The sequence below is a fragment of the Pogona vitticeps genome, chromosome 3, assembly GCF_051106095.1.
Source record: "Pogona vitticeps strain Pit_001003342236 chromosome 3, PviZW2.1, whole genome shotgun sequence".
Classification (NCBI taxonomy): domain Eukaryota; kingdom Metazoa; phylum Chordata; class Lepidosauria; order Squamata; family Agamidae; genus Pogona; species Pogona vitticeps.
The window spans coordinates 13,848,422-13,870,093 of record NC_135785.1 but is presented as its reverse complement, the minus strand read 5'-3'; the positions used below and the strand labels follow the sequence as shown (position 1 = coordinate 13,870,093).

Sequence of the window (21,672 nt, the reverse complement as noted above, 5' to 3'; positions counted from 1 at the left end):
TTAGCAAGAAGGTAAAGAAGGCACATGAGATCCCAAGGAACATGGAGAAGGAAAGTGAGCACCGACAGCTATTATGCTGCATCAATGCTGGCAATTAATCACAAGTGCCTTTCAGAGTTCCCTCCAGATTCTAGACAATTAGCATGTTCCTCAGTTGCAGACTGAAGCACAGTCAGCTGAAGAGCGAGTCCACCAGACAAAAATAATTTTCTAGATGTAGGCTGGAATCCACTGAGGGCACAAGAAGTGTTAATGAGACCATCTGTCAATCTGGTAGGAATCCTCGCCTTTCCTAGTCAATCAGCAACATACAGAGAACTGGATAAATAAGAAGTAAGGACAGTCTAGGTGGGTGGTTAATTGGTACACGTTTGCCTGTCAGAGCAGATGACAAAATATGCTACAAGGAGAAGATGAATGGGCATCATTAAACATACGCTGGTGCCAGCATGGGATCCTGATACTTGGTTGCTTTGGATCAGAACAGAGACACTTAAAAAAAAAACAGCCAGGCTTTTAGACAAAATCTTGATCTGTCCTGTATCCCAAACTTTGAAGAAGATGAAAATTGTAATAGGTATTTTCTTATTCTGAAACCAATTTGCCTGTTTTGATTTATTGTCTTTCAGATGGCATAGCAGCTGTTCCCTGATTTGACTTCTATATTTTTAGCATGCCTACATAGCCATATGGGTTTTTTACTGGGTTACCATATGTTCTCTTTGAGCAGCTCTGCCCAATATTCTGTTCACTATATGCTGGCATTGTGCTCCAGCCATTGAAGCTGTCTCAGTGATCAGGACTGGGTCACACAGTCTAACCTGTGACTGCACACAACCAGGGCTTGACCTGTTAGCAGTGTCAGCTTCTTTAATTAGTGTTCCACACTCATAAGGGTTGAACAGGATATGTCCTGCTAAGCAAGAATCAGGATTTTTAATGGTTTTTTTTGCTTTGCGACAATCGGTTCCCTGCTTCGGGAACCGATTCTTCGCATTACGACAATCAAAACAGCTGATTGTCGGGTTTTCAAAATAGCCACCAGCTTCTCAAAATGGCTCCCCACTGTTTTTAGGAGGCATTTTTCGCTTAACGGGCACCCAAAAATGGCCGCCATATGGAGGATCTTCACTGGACGAGCAGGTATTCAGCCCATTGGAACGCATTGAACGGTTTCAATGCATTTCAATGGGCTTTTTTATTTTGCTTGACGACATTTTCGCTCTACAGTGATTTCGCTGGAACGAATTAACGTCGTCAAGCAAGGCACCACTGTATTTGAAAGGCAGCCATACAAAGGAGGGGTAGGATCTCTTCTCAGTCATCCCAGAGTGCACGACATACACCAATGGGATCAAGTTACAGGAAGCCAGATTCAGTCTGAATATCAGGAAAAAACATCTTAACTGTTAGAGCAGTATGACAGTGGGAACCAATTACTGTACCTTGGGAGGTGTTGAGCGCTCCACAGCTAGAGGCATTCAAGAGAAAACTGGACAACCATTGTCAGATCTGCTTTGATATGGTTTTCTGCGCTGAACAAGGGGTTGGACTTGATGGCCATATAGGCCCCTTCCAGACCCTTATTTTTATGATTATAAGATTATAGTGGATTTTTTAAAAAAATTAGGTTGCATGAACAATACAAGGAGGTTGTGTAAACCCCAGAACTTAAATGGAACTCATTAATCAGAGGCAATCTGCCGCTGATAATGACATCATTCCCATTGCACAGGTGAAGCTTCACAAGAGAATACTGGCCAATGTGTTCAAACACACAAACACACACGTATAAGTTTAAAATGTATACAAAAATTTGAATATTTTAGAGTAAAACATCTGCTGCCCTTCACTTTGAATGGGCTAAGCTGATCAGTGTGGAAGAGAGGGCTTGGTCTCTAGGAACCCCTCCATTTTGTAGCTCCTTCCCAAGTGAAGTCAGGCTGGTTCCGTCCCTTCATTCTGGCAGCCAGCTGAAATAAGATTATTCTACTAGGTTTTTGATACTTAAAGCTGTTTAAAAATGGATTTCCGTATTCTCAAAAATCCGCTTTTAAGGGGTGTTTGTGCCTATTTTGTTACCCTTCCTTTTGGAGGCCAGTGTTGTTGTCCAGAGAAATAACAAATGATACTTTAAATACATAGATAAAATAAACAGACAAATAGGCATGCTTTGCTAAGAGATGTTTCAAAATATTGCAGAATTATTCTTCATGAGCTGAAATATCCCACAGACAGATTGATGTAAAAACAGCATGGACTGAACTGACAGACAAATAACTGAAGAACTAACACAGACAGGAAATATACAGATTTGCCCATCCTCAGCTATAGAATGTTAATGGCTGGCTTTCGTAATGAAGCTGAACTGTACCAAACCAATAGTTAAATGGAAATTGTGTGATTTGCTTAAGATTGCTTGTCAGCAACATGTAGAAATTACCGAAGCCTTATGTGTCTGAAGAGGTTATGAGTTTAGAATAAGTAGTGGTGAAGGGTGAAGTATCAAACGGGGTTCATTGCAAATAACTGGTAGCGAAATTTGTTCAGTTCCACTTCAGATCATCCAGCTTCAGACATAATTGTGTCGCACCCTTTTCGCTCAGCATAAAGAGCCTCTTCATGGAACAGTCAGCTTGTTACTGGGAAGGCAAATGGAAAATAATTGAGAAGTGGCTCCTGAGATCTCTATGCTTTTAAAAACACAACAGTGGAGACACGAATACAATTCAAATCTGAACTATGGCTGCATGGTTTAAAACACTGAGCACTGTGAATGTTTCTTCATGATTACATTCGAGTCTTGGTGCCTGTCAGGAGCAAGTTTAAAATTAAAACAAAAACAAACAAAACCCTTCCTGTCATTTCACTGTATGCAATGTTTTCATTCTTTCCTTTACAACTGTAGCCATTCTGAATCCCTTCAGGCCCCATTTTGCATTTTGCTTAGATGCTGTGAGAAAAGGAATTATAACCCACCAGAGGAAAATTAAACAACAACAAAAATCATCCTTTGATGTTCCTAAAATGATATTCTAGGAAAATGGAGTTAAGTATTACTTAGGGAATTGGAGTGGGTGGAAAAACATTGCTTGTATTTCCCCCCTCTTGAGGAGATTAAAATAATAATGCAATCCTTAACTATTATCCGTCTTATTAATCGCTATTTCCTGTGTTTTAGGACCTCAAGAACGTTCTGCAGAGAAATGCTGTGGCATACGTGGATCTCCATGATCCCGTAAGAGGCAAAGCAGCTTTGTATTCTGTAGCATCTCCCTCCCTTCAACAACTGGCAACTGAGATTAGGAAGGTAAGAGTTGATAAACCCATGAAGTTTAAGACAGAGCTAATCTGAAAATTCAAATTTCATTCACATTATATATTTCAGCTCAAATGCTATTGCTTTGTTACGCATGAGGAAAGCAAACAGCGTAACATTCAGTGCAACCAACAAAGTCCACTGCAGTTCTCAAGCACGCACCAAGCTAGCTCCTTCCTCCATAATTAAGAGATTTAAACAAAAATCATTACACTGTTAGTTGGAATTTAATATGGGTAACCCTATAGACTTTCCTGGAAAGCTTCCATGACCCCTCCCAAAACTTTCACTGAAATCTGTTCCTTAATACTGAAATCTGGATGGTATTCCTGATTTTAACAGATTGCCCAATAGAGTTTGCAGTTTTGGCCAGTAGAAATACTCTATACCAAGTTTTACTTTCCTTGGCAACATCTCTGTTCCTTCCTTTCTTCCTCCTTTTCATCCTCTCTGGCTTACCTTCCCTTCCCTAAACTTAATTGTGCATTAACAACCTTACTCTAAATTCCGTTGTGCTACCAGCAGTAGTAAAACAAGGATCCTGTTACTGTGTAAGTAACTATCTATGACTCATGTGGTGTCGACTGGTCGCAGTCTTCTTTAGGTGCATTAAAAGCTGGTTACAGGCAGGCTGCTTCTTGTCATTGGAAATTTCTATGCAATATTCAGATAGAGGCAGCCCATGCCTCTGCAGAAGCCACCTCTCACCCAACATTGTCTGTTTTTGGAAAACATGTGTCCTTTAGGGCTAAGGGTAAGGAAAAGGCTACACACGGACATAGCAATTTCCATCAGAACGCTGGTATAAATGTTAGGATAAGTGTTGGTTTGCTCACCAGGTAGTAGCCAATTGAGATCCAATTATACCCAATAAAAATACAGTGGTGCCTCGCTTAGCGACATTAATCCGTTCCGGAAAAAAACGTTGCTAAGTGAAAACATTGCTAAGCGAAATTAAAAAGCCCATAGAAATGCATTAAAACACGATTAATGCGTTCCTATGGGCTTAAAACCTTACCTTTAAGCGAAAATTCTCCATAGCGCCACCATTTTCACTGCCTCTTAAGCTAGGAAAAACAGTGCGCGGCCATTTTGTTTTCCCAATGGCCATTTTGAAACCGCCAATCAGCTGTTTAAAAAGTGTCACTTTGCCATGATCGCTTCCCCGTGATCATCGCAAAGCGAAAAAACCCCACAGGGACCATCGCAAAGCGATCGCTTTTGCGATCGCAAAAACTCCGTCGCTAAGCGATTTCATCGCTCAATGGAGCGATCGCTATGCGAGGCACCACTGTATTATATTATTTAGTGCATTTGTGAGTAGATGTTGTTCTGAGGTCTCCTCCTGCTTGGTTGAGGAAAGAATTCAGGTAATTCAGCTTAACTACCCTGTATATTCCTAACACAAGCACTTATATGTTCATGGACACACATAAATGCATACCTGTACAGTTAATATCCATCCAAAAACCTGTGGATATGATTTTTTTTGCATGCCATCAATGCCTGAAATGACAGCAGAATCAGAAAACGTGACCAATTTCTCTAAGTTCCCATCAAATATACTCTACTCCTTTGGTATTTCTTTTTTTAAAAGTGAGATTGATTTTTTTTGTAAAGAACATTAATGTTGTAGTAGTTATTGCTCGGAAAAGCTGAGTACTGATCAGGTTCTGTCAAAAATTATATTAGCGTAGTTGCCTTTTCTGGAAGAAAATTGTGATTAATTTGAGGGGGTTTCTTGCTAAGAGATGCACGTCATATGTGTGCTTGTTTGAGGGGCTGAAAAGAATTTTTCTGTTTAAATATTCCTACAAGCAGTCAAGATAAATCCTAAATCTGTACAGTTAATTAACTAGATACCAATTCATGACATTATACTTCATTAGAAAAAATAAACTAAAATCAGCGCTTGAATTGACAGACTGACATTATTAAATGAAGAGTAAAGAGAATAATGAGAAAGTAGTATGCTGTGCTGGTTTTGCCTTATTTGCAGAAAAAAAATGAAAAATCGAAGTTCCTTCTGATGTATTCTAATCAATATTAGATTATTAGAGACAGCCCATATTAGTACAAGAAGAAGCATATGTTTCACTTTATTTTAGAAAATGAGCAAAAAGTATTCCTTTTCTGGCTGTAAACAACTTTTTTTCTAATATTTTTTAAAAATGTAATAGTTAATTGCACATAAGTCAGAGGCAACTAGACAGCACATAACCACCACCACAAGTTGCTATGATGACTTCTATAGCTGAAACCAATGGGCTTCCAAAAATCTCCCAGATTCTTCTCTGCAAGAGCATGGGAAAATAATTAGCAGTTCTTCTAATTATTTGACCACTTGTTCCATTATTATTTACTCTGAGTAACAGAGACTCTTCAAAATCTCAGGTAGAAAGTGGATGTGAACATTTCTTAGTCATGATTTTATTGGCCAAATCCAGTGTAGTAAATCATGCTAGACTAGGCCCATTGAATCCATGGAGATGTGGTGACTCAGTTCCACCAAAAGTTCTATTGATACCAATGAACTTACTATAACTGTGACTAACTTTAGAATAGTAAGTCACAGTTATAGAAGGCCTATTTGAATGCATGGAATTCATGAAGGAGTTCAGTTGACCCACCAAATCCATGTTGATTTAACAGGCCTACGTCAGTCTGATTTACAACATGAAGCAACAGGATTTTGGCCACTGTGTGAAATCCACCTGCATTCTCATCCTGTCCTTGTTCCATATCAAGTCACAAGACGTTGGTTTTGGTTTTGTATTCTTATTGTGAAGGAATTTTATGCATTTATTTTCATTTCAGAACCACTTGTATATACACATGCATTTCAAAAACCTCTATGTATGCATTTGGGTATGCCGTTTCCACATTGGCTAAATTTTTATTTATTTTTTTAAAATTTATTTTATTTATACCCCGCCTATCTGGTCAATATGAGTGTATTTCGGAATTTTTTTGTTTGTGTGTTGGTATGTATGGCTTTGTTAGGTGAAGATATGATGCTAGCCAACCTCAGCAACTGAGGCAGCACCTGGCAAAGGGGAGAGAAGAGAGACAGAGATGGATTTGTGCATAGTTTATACCCAGGACGCCAAAGGGCCTGCAAATGGGCACATATCTAAGCTGTGCTTTATACTTTGTTACATGTACTCCTAAGAATTAGAAACAACAATGCATTGTTTTTAAGTCTTTTGTTATCAGCTCTTTATGTCAGTCTGCCTTTTTACCGTCTCTGTGTGTCTATGTGATTTGCTTCCCAAAGAGGAGTCAGATTTTTATCCAGTTTGCATAAATCACAGAGGTCAACAGGAGAGGAAAATAAGAGGTCTTTCTCTTGCTTTCACCTGAAGATGATGACTCTTGTGGGCCTTTAAAGATCCACATGAAGGTGGCTTGTATTGAAACAGCATAAATTAATGAGAATGAGATAGTTAGCAAGCAATTGTTAGTTTCTTATAGATATATAATATTCTGCCAAGAAAGAGATGAAACGGTGTCACACCTCATCTGTGAATGTCCAAAGATTGCACAAACTGATTACAAAATTAGACATGAGAGAGTGGCAAAATTAGCACACTGGTTATTATGCAAAAACATATAACTTGACAGCCTCCAAAAAGCCATGGGAACATCAGGTAGAGAAGGTGTCAGAAAATGAGGTAGTCAAGATATCTTGTGGGATTTCTGGATCCAAACTAAGAGACACCTTGAGCACAGACACAGTAGTAATAGAACAAATAAATGCCTGGATAATTGACACTGCAATTTCGGGGGAGGCCAGACTTCAAGATAAAAAATTAGAAAAACTAACAAAATAGACACCTGACAATTGAAACATCTCACTTGTGGATGAAACATACCTCAGTGGTGCCCATTGTAATTGGGGCTTTGGAAAGAATCTCAAGAAATTTCACCCAGTATTATAAGTAGTTGCAGATTTCAGAAATAACATAATTAGAACTACAAAAGACAACAATATTAGGAACAACATATGGTCAGTGTTTAACAGATACTTAGTTTTTTGGTTAAAATTTGTATCTCTTATGTAATACCAGTCAATGTTTTGATAGTTTGATTGGCTGTGCCTGGTATTTGATGATGATGATGATGATGATGATGATGATGATTATGTGGTAGTCAATTCTGTTGCATTGAGCAAGGTGTTGGACTCGATGGCCTCCTAGGCCCCTTTCAACTTCATTATTCTATGACATGGAGACCCTTTTCAGAGTTTTCCAAGAAATACTCTGCAGTGGTCAACCATTCCCTTCACCTGGGTGCCATCTAGGACTCTGCAGCTTGCCCAAGGCCACACAGGCTGGCTCTGCTCGCAGGAAGCACATTGGGGAATTGAACCCCCAACCTCTGGTTTTGCAGCCAAAGATCTAAACTACTGAGATAACTAGCCAGCTGGATGACAACTATAAGGTCCCTGATATTCCTCCTTGCGCTTCTTTTTTCTTTAAATTAAACTTGGACCAGATAGGCTTTCAAAGGAAGGCCACTGCAAACAGAGTATTGTCTTCTAGAAACCCTTCAAATAGAGGACCACCTTATGTAAATTAGGGCATATGGCCGTCATAGGAAATCTGTATTCAGAAGCACAGAATGAACACTTACCCATTTGCAAAAGCCCATTTATTCCTCTAATGCCATGTGCAAGGATGGGGAAGCAGCTCTTCATTTCTTTAATTGCTTACAAGGGCTGCTGTTTCCTTGGCACATACACCACATACAAGTATTCATTTTATGTGCCTGTCAGGGGAGTTCTGGCTGAAACCCTGAATTAAATAAGAAAGCTGATTTAAATATTTGGATTATTAAGCCAAAGAGGAATTCAAACAATTTGAGACCTTTACAAAGCAAGTGTGAACTCTGTTCAGCCATCCTAATTATTGTCCACATTCATGGCGGGGAGATTCTGCCAAGTTACATTTGCTGCTGTGACTGTTCTCTGAGGGAACTTGCCATTTGTTGGCTGGTCATGTTAATGAATCTCCATTGATTTGGCAGACTGTCCCTGGAAATTCAGGAGTGGGTTGGTGCGGAAATTAAATTCCCTAAATAAGACCATTAATTTATTCGTTTCAAATTTACATTTCACAAGCAAAAATGTTACTCTGACTGATCTGTTAATTGGTATTCTAGAGGGTTTGCCCTGTTAGTCTGTTCAACAAAGCATCTTGTGGCATCTTGAAATCTAGCAGATATATTGAGACACAAGTTTCTAGGGAGTATTTATTCCAGGGGACCTCTTTGCTCCTTCTGGAATAAAGGACACACCGCAAGTTGGCCTGTTGATGCAGACTTTCCCACCCGTAAAAGGTAATAGCATAATCACGACACTAGTTCCCACACACAAATACGTGCTAAAGACCGTAATTTATATGATTCCGTCCTCCAGGTTTTTTTTTTTTATAAAAACCACATTGACGAATCAGGCTTAGAATCACAGAAGCCAAGGATCATCTAGTTAAAACTCTTTCCAACACTGTATCAGAGCACACCTTACTGTATTTCCCATTGATGAAATGAGTTTTGAACAAAGCTCAGACACACAAAAAGCAGCCTTCCCCTCATCCCATCGACCGTACTGTCTGTACACTATGGGAGTAATAAGCACAAGCAACTTGAGAGAGGCTGCTGGGGTGGAGACAGAATAGTGAGCTTTGAGAGTGAGTTTGAGGTGCAGATGTCTTTCTCCCATTTCAGAAAATCACTTTAGTTTGAGTTGGTACTGTGACAACCCCAGACCTACCGGGATATGCCACAGTTTCACTAAGCTGCCACCAACCATTCCCTGTAAGGAGTCACACAGACCAGGAATGGATTTTTAACAAATAAAGGAATAAGGTTTATTTAAATAACACACAGGGAAAAATAAAATGATCAAGTGAATAAGATACAGTAACGTGGCTTAGTCTCAATCATACATACACCAGTTTGGTTCACACAGAACACCTTTAAATAAAGCACAGACCCTGAACCTATCAGTTCTGGCTACCCATACAGACACCTGAACCTATCAGGTTGGTACTGACTGACACACAGTAGTACCCTGTCTGACACACAGACTCCCACACCAGCTTCTTCTCTCAGCTTCTTCTTCAGCTCTCCTAACTTCTCCACACAAACTCCACATATATATACAGTACAGCCCCTCCTCCTGATGTCCCGCCTTCCACTCCCCATAGGATGGAACTTTCCCTCCAACCCATGACAGACAGGTAACATCAGTGCTGTATGTAACACCTCCCCTCTTTATAAGTTGTTTTGTAGGGGGAAAGCTAAAGTGCTTTTCTCCAAAAAACAACCTGGATCCAAAACATACAAAACATTTATATAATAACATACCATACCATACTTACTCTAGGATAAACATATCAATTAGGCATTTAAGCATTTACCATTTACAATACATCAACTTACCTTTATTCATACAAACCAAGCAGGTTTAATAAACAAGCACATTTAACCTTTGGTCACCAAAATATATACATAGTCCATGTTTCTTTCGCCGTCTTCATTCTTCGGGTCTTCTTGACAAGGCGTCAGCAACACAGTTCACTGACCCTCTGACCACCTTCACTTCAAAGTCATAGTCTTGCAGGTTTAAAGCCCACCTCATAAGTTTACTATTGTGGGTTTTCATTGTCTTTAACCATTGCAGTGGTGAATGGTCAGTGCACAGAATAAAACGTCTTCCCCAGATGTAAGGCTTGGCCTTCTGGATCGCGTAGACTATGGCCAGGCACTCCTTTTCCACGGTTGCCAAATGTCTCTCACCTTTCTGGAGTTTCCTACTCAGGTAGGACACTGGATGCTGGTCACCATTCTCATCCTCCTGGCAAAGAACTGCTCCTACCCCGCTGTTAGACGCATTGGTGTAGATGATGAACTCCCGGTCGAAGTCTGGAGCACGCAGCACTGGATAGTTGATGAGGGCCTCCTTCAACCTCTGGAACACCTCCTCACAGTCGCTGGTCCACGGGATGCGGTCATCAGTCTTCTTCCTCGTCAGATCGGTCAGCGGAGCCGCAATCTCGCTAAACCTCAGGATGAACTTTCTGTAATAGCCCACCAACCCAAGAAATGATTTGACTTTTTTCTTGGTGTTGGGTCTGGGCCAATCACGAACTGCTTCTATCTTGGCCTCTAGGGGTTTGATCACTCCTCCCCCTACCATGTGACCCAAATATTTTATTTCTGGGCTACCCAGCTGCAGTTTGTTCTCTTTGCAAGGCCTAGGCCAAAGCACTTCCTCCCCTGGGTTAAAGTGCCTCTCCCTGCCTTCCTGGTCATCCCAAGCTTTCTTTCTGACCTTCTGAGCTTGCAGGTTTTCTGCTGCTAGCTCTAGGTTTCTCTTTAGGTCATTCATCAAGGTGTCTATATATGTCACAACATCTTGTGGGTCATCCTGGGTGATCTGCTCCCAATTTTGTTTGATCAAATCAAGGGGCCCTTTCACCCTTCTCCCAAACAAGAGTTCAAACGGACTGAACCCGGTACTGGCTTGTGGCACTGATCGATAAGCAAACAAAAGGGATTGCAGCTTCTGGTCCCAATTGTTTGGATTCTCTGCCAAGTAAGCCCTAATCATGCGCATCAGAGTCCCATTGAACTTCTCCGTTAACCCATTACTTTCAGGGTGATAGGCAGTGGTTTCCTTGTGTTTAATTCCACAGATTTGCCATAACCGTTTCATGAGCTTCGATGTAAACGATGCGCCCAAATCTGTGATTATCTCTGAGGCAAATCCCATCCTGGACATATACCCCACCAAGGCATCTGCCACTGTGTTAGTTTCAATGTTAGTCAAGGGAATGGCTTCAGGGTACCTTGTGGCATGGTCCACAATGGTGAGAATGAACCTGTTCCCCCTCTTTGTGGCCTTGGGCAAAGGTCCCACAATATCCACCCCTATGCATTTGAACGGAGTGTCAATCACAGGCAAAGGGCACAACTTTGCTTTGGTCCTGTCACGGTTATTCCCCTGCCTCTGACACACATCACATTGTTTACAGAACTCCTTGATCTGCTTCCCTATTTCAGGCCAGTAAAAATTCTGTGTAATTCTCTGTTGTGTTTTGTTCACCCCTAAGTGCGCAGCAAACATGTCAGAGTGCCCCCTTTGTAAGATCATGGGGCGATACTTTTCAGGTACCACTAACTGACTTCTGATCCCCTCTCCCCCTTTTGAGATATTCCTCAGGGTCTCTCTATATAAAATTCCCTTTTTCTCACAAAATCTCACTGGGGTTTCAGGTGTTAGCTGGGCGTCTGTCACCTGTTCAAAACACTTTTGGAGAGTGGCGTCTGCCTTTTGCTCTTGGCCAGATCGGCTGTCGGTGGTTAAGGTGTCCACCACAGCTTCGGAGCTCCCCTCTGCTTCCGTCTCGGGCTCATCAGTACCCCCCTGAACTGTCCCCGTGGTAGCTTGTGAGTGTGTAATCACTAGCACCCGTTTCACATGTTCAGCCAGGTCATTTCCCACGAGCACAGCTGCTGGCAGAGTCGATGAAATCGCTAGCCGCCAAACTCCCCTCCAGCCTTGAAAGTTCACAGGTACCTCAGCTACTGGCAGCGAGATCACCTGTCCCTCAATCCCTGCCACCTTTATGCTCTCATTTGGGATTATATACTCCCTAGGAATAATATCTGGATGGCACAGGGTCACCTGGGAACAAGTATCCCTCAGCCCCCTATACTGATGGTCAAGTATTCCTACGTCCACCCCTGCGGTTTCAAACAACTGAGAATCTGTTCTCACTAGTAAGCAGCGCTTGACCTCCACAAGAGGACCATTTTCCTCAGCCTGATCAGCAGATGTAACTGTTCCAGATTGAGTAGCCATGGCAACAGGCTCCCTCAGTGACAAGGAGCTTTGCTCTTTCTGGACACAGAACACAGCTTTTGGCTTGGTTCCACTCAAATCACGAGGCACATTTCCTTTTAGCTGCTTTAATTTCTCACACTCTGAGATTAGATGGCCCTTTCCTTGACAGAAATAACATTTTCTGCTGTATTTTGAGTCTTTCTCATCTTGTTTTGGTTTTCCCTCCAAAATCTGAGGTCTTGGTTTCGTGTCTGAGGGCTTCCCTTCAACATGGGTTCCTCCCCCTTGCTGGTTTCTTCCTGGTCCCTGAGAGTACTTGCTGTAGGTTTCTTTAGGTTTACCTACAGATTTCCCCTCACCTAAGGGCTTTCTTATTTGGGAAATAAAATCTGCGATCTCGGCCGCCTCTGCCACAGATTTCGGTTTCCTTTCCCTCACCTGGAACTTCAGTTCCCCATGCAGGACTGAATAAAACTGTTCCAGCGCTATCAGGTCTTTGAGCTGCTGGAAGGTCTCTGTTCCCTCCTGAGATAGCCATTTCTCTAGCAGCCTCACCAGTTGGGCCCCCACTTGGGTAAAAGTCTGCTCTGGTTTCTTGGTGAGTGACCTGAATCTCTGCCTCAGCTGTTCCGCATTTATCCCATGTCTGGCAAACACCAGTTTTTTAAACTCTGCAAAATCTTTTAACAGCTCCTCTGGCATCTCTGCATAGACTTCTGCCAGGCTGCCACTGATTAAAGATCGCATGATGGTCATCTTCTCAGTTTCCCTTACTGAGAAGTCCACAAACGCTCTTTCCACTAGGGAAAAGAACACCTCAGGGCAATCTCCCTTGTGGTATACAGGGAATTTCTTCAGGTCAGTTTTAGACAATTGGCCCACCTCAGAATCTCTATTGTTATTATTGTTCTGGTTCATCATTTCCAATTTTCTTAACTCAAACGCCATCCTTTCTTTTTCCAGAGCAATTTTCTCTCTCTCTAATCTTTCTTCTCTTTCCATTCTCTCTCTCTCTCTCCCTAATTCAAATTGTCTTTGCCTCTCTCTTTCCCTTTCCTCCATTTCCCTCACCCTCAGTTCATGCTGTTGGGCTAGGAGTATTTTTCTGAGTTCTGGGTTCTGTTCTCCCGTGCTGTCATCCTGCACTGAGCCAAATTCATCCTCAGAACCTTGGTCTACCTGGGGTTCCCTCACTTCACCCATTTCTGCCATTTGGCTTCGAGTCAAGGGCATAATCCCCCCCCAGAACAGGCTGCTTTCAAAAGTCAAGCCTCAAAATAAAGCGACCACTTTTTTTTTTCTTTTGCCTCAGAACCAGCCTTCTATAGATTGCTGCTGTTCTTCAGCACTAACTTGCAACTGTTGCCAGCCAGAGTCCACCCCCCCTCTGCTAGGCCTCTCAGCAGACAGGCTAGATCAGTGGTTCTTAACCTTTTTGAAAGTAACGCCCCCTTGAGCCATTGAGGAAGTTATCATCGCCCCCCTCTTATTTCTTATTATATCTTATTTATTTATTTATTTGTTTGTTTGTTTGTTTGTTTGTTTGTTTTTTATTTAAGACACTTAAATCCAATGACCCCTGAAAACAAAATTCAATTCCAAGAAAATGAAATGCCCCCAAAAAGTAACATTTAATGATTCAGTTGCAAGTGAATTTTAAGACTCAAAAAGAAATATAAAAAGGGCATAAAATGCAGGAACTAAATATTTCAAGACGAAAACTCTGAAACTAAATTAAGATAGGAGGAAAATATATATTCATGCACATTGTAAAAAGGTTGCAGCCATCTTCACAAGTTTGGCTTGCTCCAGCGCCCCCCTACCGCCCCCCTTCTGCTCCAGCGCCCCCATGCCGCCCCTTTTTGTTCTACCGCCCCCCTGAAAAATGAAATCGCCCCCTGGGGGGCATTATCGCCCAGGTTAAGAACCACTGGGCTAGATCACTGCTACTTCCCTCAGCTTTGCCTCAGCTTTTTCCCGCCAAAACCGGTTGCCTCAGAGCTCCCTAATCTAGTCCCCAATCTGAGGTCACACGTTCTTCCACTAGCCTACCTCCCCGTGAGGTAAGCCTAGAAGATTACCTACGCGCTCTCAGATTTTCCCTGACTAGACCCCCCTTGCTCTGGGCACACTTGCCAAGGCTTTGCTGTACCACTGGACAACTGGACCAGTCGTATCCCACACGCTGGACACCAATCAATGTGACAACCCCAGACCTACCGGGATATGCCACAGTTTCACTAAGCTGCCACCAACCATTCCCTGTAAGGAGTCACACAGACCAGGAATGGATTTTTAACAAATAAAGGAATAAGGTTTATTTAAATAACACACAGAGAAAAATAAAATGATCAAGTGAATAAGGTACAGTAACGTGGCTTAGTCTCAATCATACATACACCAGTTTGGTTCACACAGAACACCTTTAAATAAAGCACAGACCCTGAACCTATCAGTTCTGGCTACCCATACAGACACCTGAACCTATCAGGTTGGTACTGACTGACACACAGTAGTACTCTGTCTGACACACAGACTCCCACACCAGCTTCTTCTCTCAGCTTCTTCTTCAGCTCTCCTAACTTCTCCACACAAACTCCACATATATATACAGTACAGCCCCTCCTCCTGATGTCCCGCCTTCCACTCCCCATAGGATGGAACTTTCCCTCCAACCCATGACAGACAGGTAACATCAGTGCTGTATGTAACAGGTACCTATGTATGGAACTACATGAATAAGTAGGCCCTATATCTATGAGAAGAAGGGTGGTGTAATGGATAGAGCAATGGGCTAGGAGTTATGAGATCTGGGTTTGAATTCTCCCTTATGGAAACTCGGTGGCGGTGATAGCCCTAGTAAAACCACACCTTCAATATCTTACAGACTCTGAAAACTCTATGAAGGTTTCCATAAATCCCATGTGGCTTGATGGCCCACAACACAAATCTATTCCAGTTTCATGGACAGTATCAGCCCATGGACCAAGTGAAGGGATTGCCTCATTTCAGAATAGCACGAGAAGGCCCCTCCCCACTTGTCCATCTGTGTCCAGATCACAAATGAAGCTGAATTGTATCGATGAGGCAAAAGCAGTACATGAAAATGAACAAAGAGACTTGTGACAATGTATTCTCGAAAGCGTTCATGGCCGGGATCCGATGGTTGTTGTAGGTTTTTCAAGCTGTTTGGCCGTGTTCTGCAGGTTTTTCTTCCTAACGTTTCACCAGTCTCTGTGGACGGCATCTTCAGAGGACAGGAGCTTGAACTCCGTCTGTGTTCTGGTGTAATGTGTAGGATACTTGAGTAAATGTGGGATCAGCTTTTTTTGTCCTTTTCAGGAGATCAGGTGATTATGGTGATCAGCGTGTTTTTTCTTATGGGTGTATTGTTGTGATAAAGAGAAGATGATCTGTCACTGAGATTGATGGATGTCGTTAGCTGGTATTTTGTGTGCAGTGATCACCCGTCCCTGTGCTTGGGTAGAGTTAGTTAACCTTTTGCAGGCTGTATTTTTCAGTGCTGGGAGCCAGGCTATGTTGAGTTTTAGACTTTTTTCTTTTTTGTGGAAACTGTGCTGATATTTGTGGATTTCAATGGCTTCCCTGTGTAATCTAACATAATGATTGCTGGTGTTGTCCAGTACTTCTGTGTTTTGAAATAGAATTTCATGTCCAGCTTATTTCAGGGTATATTCAGCTACTGCTGATTTTTCCGGTTGTTTTAGTCTGCAGTGTCTCTCATGTTCTTTGATTCTGGTGTGGATGCTGCTTTTTGTGGTCCCAGTATATACCTGGCCACAACTGTGAGGTATCTGGTATATTCCTGCAGTGGTGAGGGGGTCCCTTTTGTCCTTTGCTGACCATAGCATTTGTTGTATTTTTGTGGTGGGCCTGAATACTGTTTGTAGGTTGTGTTTCTTCAAAAGTTTCCCCTTGAGGTCCGTGACCTCCTCACCACTGCAGGAGTATACCAGATACCTTGCAGTTGTGGCCATAGCTCAAGGCTGCTCAAATTTCAATATGCCACAAGATGCATTGTTGCTGCTTCTCTGAACAGTCTAACAGGGCTACCCCTCTAGAATACCAATTAACAGGATCACAAAGCAGAATAAATGCCCTGTTGCCATGGGTATGTAGGTATGCTGTCAAGTCAATTCATAATGGTCAGAAATTTCACTGCCTGTCATAGAATACTCTAATAGCATAAATATTCCACCAGTGGCACAGGAAATGATGGAGTATTTGGCAGCAGGTGATAAGATGCAAGGTCTAAAGCCTCTTAAGTTTCCTGATATGCTCACAAAACTAGAAGGTTGGCATGGTTAATTTTCTATTATTGATTGCAAATGGAATAATGAAGCATAACAAACACATGTCCTCTCCCTCTTATACTACCCTCTATTATTTTATTTATTTTATTTAATTTATATCCCGCCTATCTAGTCACGATGGACTACTCTAGGCGGCCAACAACAAAGATAAAATACAATAAAATAAAACAACAAATTACAAAACAATTAAAGTAAAGAAACAATAAAAGAGAAAAGAAAATCAAAAGTAATCTGGTGAGAAGGCCTGCCGAAACAACCAGGTCTTTAATAGGTTCTTAAAGGTACCCAGCGAGGAAGCTCCGCGAATACCAGGAGGTAAATTATTCCACAAGCGAGGAGCCACCGCTGAGAAGGCCCTATTTCTTGTTTTCTCTTTTCGGGCCTCCCTCGGCGTTAAGCTCCTCAGCCTCACCTCCTGGCTCGCCCGTGTGATCCGGGTAGAACTTGGTGGGAATAGGCGTTCCGCCAGGTATCGAGGCCCTAAACCGTTTAGGGCTTTATACGTAAGCGTTAACACTTTGAAGTCGATGCGGAACCTGATGGGCAGCCAATGCAATGCAGCCAGAGTGGGCGAAATATGTTGGAACTTTTTCACTCCACTGAGTAATCTGGCCGCCGCATTCTGCACCACCTGTAATTTCCGCAGCAACCTCAAAGGAAGCCCCACGTAGAGCGCATTACAGTGGTCTAATCTTGAGATTACGAGCGCGTGTACTAAGATGGTGAGCGCCCCCACGTCCAGGTAGGGCCGCAGCTGGGCTATCCGCCTGAGGTGAAAAAAGGCGGTGCGGACCACCGACGCCACCTGTGACTCCATGGAGAGCACCAGGTCCAGATGGATCCCCAAGCTGCGTACCCCATCCTTTGCAGGGAGAGTCACCCCCCCAAAAGAGAGGGAGTTTCCCAAAACCCCGACTGTGGGAGGGCCCACCCTCAGTACTTCCGTCTTGTCCGGGTTCAGCCTAAGCCCGTTCTCCTGCATCCATTCCAGTATAGTCCCCAGGCAGCGCTGAAGGCACAGGACGGCTTCTCCTGCAGTTGGCAAAAAGGAGATGTAGAGCTGCGTGTCGTCCGCATACTGGTGACACGAAGCACCACACCCCCTGATGACCCCACCCAGCGGCCTCATATAGATGTTAAATAGCATTGGGGAGATAATCGACCCCTGTGGAACCCCACAATTGAGGCTCCACGGGGCCGAGACTCTCTCCCCAAGCTGGACTCTCTGGGGACGGTCCTCCAAGAAGGAATGGAGCCAGGACAATGCCAGGCCACCTATTCCCAACTCGGAGAGCCTCCCCAGGAGGATACCGTGGTCAATGGTATCAAAGGCCGCTGAGATGTCGAGGAGGACCAACAGGGACACTTTGCCCCTATCGGCCTCCCTCAATAGGTCATCACACAGGGCGACCAAAGCCGTTTCTGTGCCGTGGCGCGGCCTGAAGCCCGACTGGAATGGATCCAGGGCATCTGTTTCATCCAGGAGCGCCTGAAGCTGGTCGGCCACCACCCTCTCGACTACCTTGCTAAGGAAAGAAACATTGGTGACGGGCCTGTAACTGCCAATTTCGTCCGCCGCCAAGCTAGGTTTCTTCCTGATGGGCCTAATGAGTGTGTCCTTCAGGGCAGATGGAAATCTGCCCTCAAGGAGAGACCCATTTATTATAGCCGTGGCCCATTCCGTTGTTAGCGGCCTGGCTGCTTTGATTAGCCAGGCCGGACAAGGGTCCAAAGAGGAGGTGGTGGCACGACAGCGGTCAAGCGCCCTGGAAACAGTGTCAGGCGTAACAGGCTGAAAGGTGTCCAAAATCACCGGACAAGACGGAGCGCTGGACATCTCAGCTCGACTCACTGTGCTCAAAAAAGGTGAGAGGTCCCGGCGGATGGCCTCCACTTTTGATTTAAAAAATGCTGCAAATTGGTCCGGCGAAAAACTAGGGGGAGGCCCATCGCCCAGACCAATTCCGGAAAGGTCGCGTACTATACGGAATAACTCCGCCTGCTGGTTGGACGCCTCGCTTATCCGGTTAGCGAGGTATGATCTACTAGCAGCCTTTACCTTAGCAAGATAAAGGTTAGTAGCGACCCTGACAGCTATCCTGTTAAAATCCGTCGGGACCTTTCTCCATTTGCGCTCTAGCCGTCTCCTGACCTGCTTCCTTGCCCGGAGGTCCCGGTTAAACCAGGGGGCCGGGCGGTCTCTGCGGCGGAGAGGGCGTTTAGGTGCGATCATGTCAACAGCCCTAGACGCGGCAGCAAACCAGCCATCTACCAGAGCCTCGACAGGAGCGCCAGCCAGATCAGCCATAACACCTCTCATGGCATCCTGGAATCCAACCGGATCCAGTAGCCTTCGAGGGCGGACCATAACAATAGATCCCTGCTCCCTGCAGGGGGGGAGGGCCATTTTAATGGTACACTTTATTAGGTGGTGATCCGACCATGACAAGGGTACCGACTCAAGGTCAGTCACCATCGGACCACTCTCACTCCCATTGGTAGAAAAAACCAGGTCAAGTGTATGACCCCCCACGTGAGTGGGGCCGTTGACATGTTGGGACATGTTCAAGAAGGCCATGGTCTCCAGGGACTCAAGAGCTGGACCAGAGGTCTCCGCCCCCGCATGCACATTGAAGTCCCCCAGAACCAATAGGTTCGGGGAACCCAACAGTGCCGCGGAGACGAAGTCCACCAGCTCCGGTAGGGAGGTGGCTGGGTCGCGGGGAGCACGGTAGCCCAGCAAGATCCCAATACCATCCCTGGCCCCGATAGACACGTGGAGGGCCTCAAGACCCGGCTTTATCACCAAGGAGCGCCTAGTGACCTCCAAGCTTGATTTATGGACAATGGCTACTCCCCCCCCGACCCTCCAGTCTACCCTGGTGTTGGACAGCATAACCGGGCGGACAGATGAGAGCTAGAGGGGGACCCCCCTCTCCGCCAATCCAAGTTTCGGTTATGCAAGCCAGGTCTGCATCCTCCTCCAGGATAAGGTCTTGAATTACCTGGGCCTTATTGGATACAGACCTGGCGTTCAACAACACCAGGCGTAGAGTGGAAGGCTGGCTGGTCTGGTTACCTCGATGCTGGGGGCTGGTCTCCGTCTCAGAACAAGGAACAGCCTTCAAACATCTGTCCCTAGTTCTTCTAACACGAGCAGGGGCGGAGCCAACACCATATTTCCCCCTACCCGTAATTACAGAAATATTCTGGGGCCCCTCGCTGGGAGGGCAGGCCTTCCATACCATATCAGAAGGGGAAATAAATAAATAAATAAATAAATAAATAAATAAATAAATAAATAAATAAATAAATAAATAAATAAATAAATAAATAAATAAATAAAGAGAAAAAAAAGAGGGGAAAAAGAAAAAACAACTAAGTACAAACAATCAAATTAACCCAAAGTAAATAACTTATACAATTATAAAATAAGCAAAATTAATCTAACTAAGAATAATAATAGTATCAAATAAAGAAACATTTAAATAAAATAAAGAAAAAAAATCACAGTATAATCTGGATCAACACCTGTTGCAATGAATGAAGGGTAAGGTGTTCTGTTCTTCTGGGAAATGTTACAGGACTATTGCCCCTCTGATAAATGAGATTTAGTGTTGGGGATGCATATCCTGGCATGCAGGAATTGTTACATTCTGCTTAGGGATAAAGATGGCAATGAATTTACAGATGCTAGAGTTTTCACATGAGTGATATGGATTTTATTTAGAATTGCATGGACTACACAGGTTGTCCCAAATTAAGATGGCTGCAACGTCCTTTCATGAGCTCAACTTCACAACCAATAGTCTTTCTGTACTTACTGTGTATATGTGTGGAAGAACGCATATTTCAGGCAAATTACACTGAGTTTAAGGAGGAGGGGGGGAAAGAAACTCTTTGTCTTCTACTTGGCTGGAGATGAAGAATTTCACAGCAGTTTAAAATTCCTCATTGAGATGTCTTATTATATCAGCACAGCTTAAACAGACACGAATGAGGAACGTGGCAAATATTCTTTCCATTCCTATTCCATTCCTATTTAATATCCTAGTATATCCCAAAGAATTCGATTCTATGCTTATATATCTATGCTTATATATCTATATATATACAGGTATAAGTATATCTATCTATCTATCTATCTATCTATCTATCTATCTATCTATCTATCTATCTATCTATCTATCTATCTATCTGTCTATCTGTCTGTCTGTCTGTCTGTCTGTCTGTCTGTCTGTCTGTCTGTCTATCTATCTATCTATCTATCTATCTATCTATCTATCTATCTATCTATCTTTTGCAGGGGGTGTTCATAGATGATGAGAAAGAGAGGTATTTTAGTAACCAGTCAGTCCAGTATCTCCCCCTCAGCCATTACATTCACTCACTGGCTGTTGTTAATCAAATATATATATATACAGTATTTGAATAATGCTACCATGTACTACACTGTATCTTTCTTCTCTCTCTGTGTGTGTGTGTGTGTGTGTGTGTGTGTTTGTGTGTGTGTGTGTACATTGTACTATATATATAGCACAATGATCAGAAGCGTAGATGCCTAGAATATTAGAAATGCCTATATTAGACTACAATTAAAGCACCAGCTTTGTTATGCTCCCAAGAACACATTTTCAGCATTCAAAAATTATCTCACAGGTGCCAAAGGAAAGAAAATGGGAGGAATTGTTTTCTCCGCATTTCTATGCAAAAGCCTTTCAGGACTCAAAGGTCAGGCTCTTCAGATCTTTTTTGCTTGAAATATGGCCGTCATAGCAACTTCAAAATCTGTTTTGCAGCATTTTTTTTCAAAAGCTCTGGTTCCTAAGAGGTCTTTCAAGAGGCCCTTCTGCATATTTCTGCATGCCTCTTAGCTTCTTGGTTGACATGTCTTCTTTGTGGGATATTTTAGCAGCGTAATTATTTTCAGAATGTTAAAACTCTCTCTATAGAAATTATGGTGAATTTCATGAAAGCATGAGACTGCTAGGGAAGCATTAATTAGGACCGTTTTCTTCCTCAGACACAGAGAGATCAACTCATGTAACAGTTGCCCTGACAACCTCTGGAACCCATTATCGTTTGGAGTGGAGTGGCAGCTGGCTTAGTAGCAGCTGATGGTGAACAGTGTCATGTGACCAAGCACGCCCTTTATTGTTGCCAGCCCT

General features: G+C 43.2%; 1 protein-coding gene across 2 annotated transcripts in view; it reads left to right on the top strand.

The window, feature by feature from the left end:
* NAALADL2 (N-acetylated alpha-linked acidic dipeptidase like 2) overlaps positions 1-21,672 on the top strand; it is a 988,342-nt gene that overhangs the window by 765,579 nt on the left and 201,091 nt on the right. For both annotated transcript variants that reach the window (XM_078389637.1, XM_072996217.2), the window contains one exon: positions 3,182-3,310. In XM_078389637.1, coding sequence (XP_078245763.1) covers positions 3,182-3,310 — 129 coding nt within the window. The remainder of the gene's footprint in view (positions 1-3,181; positions 3,311-21,672) is intronic.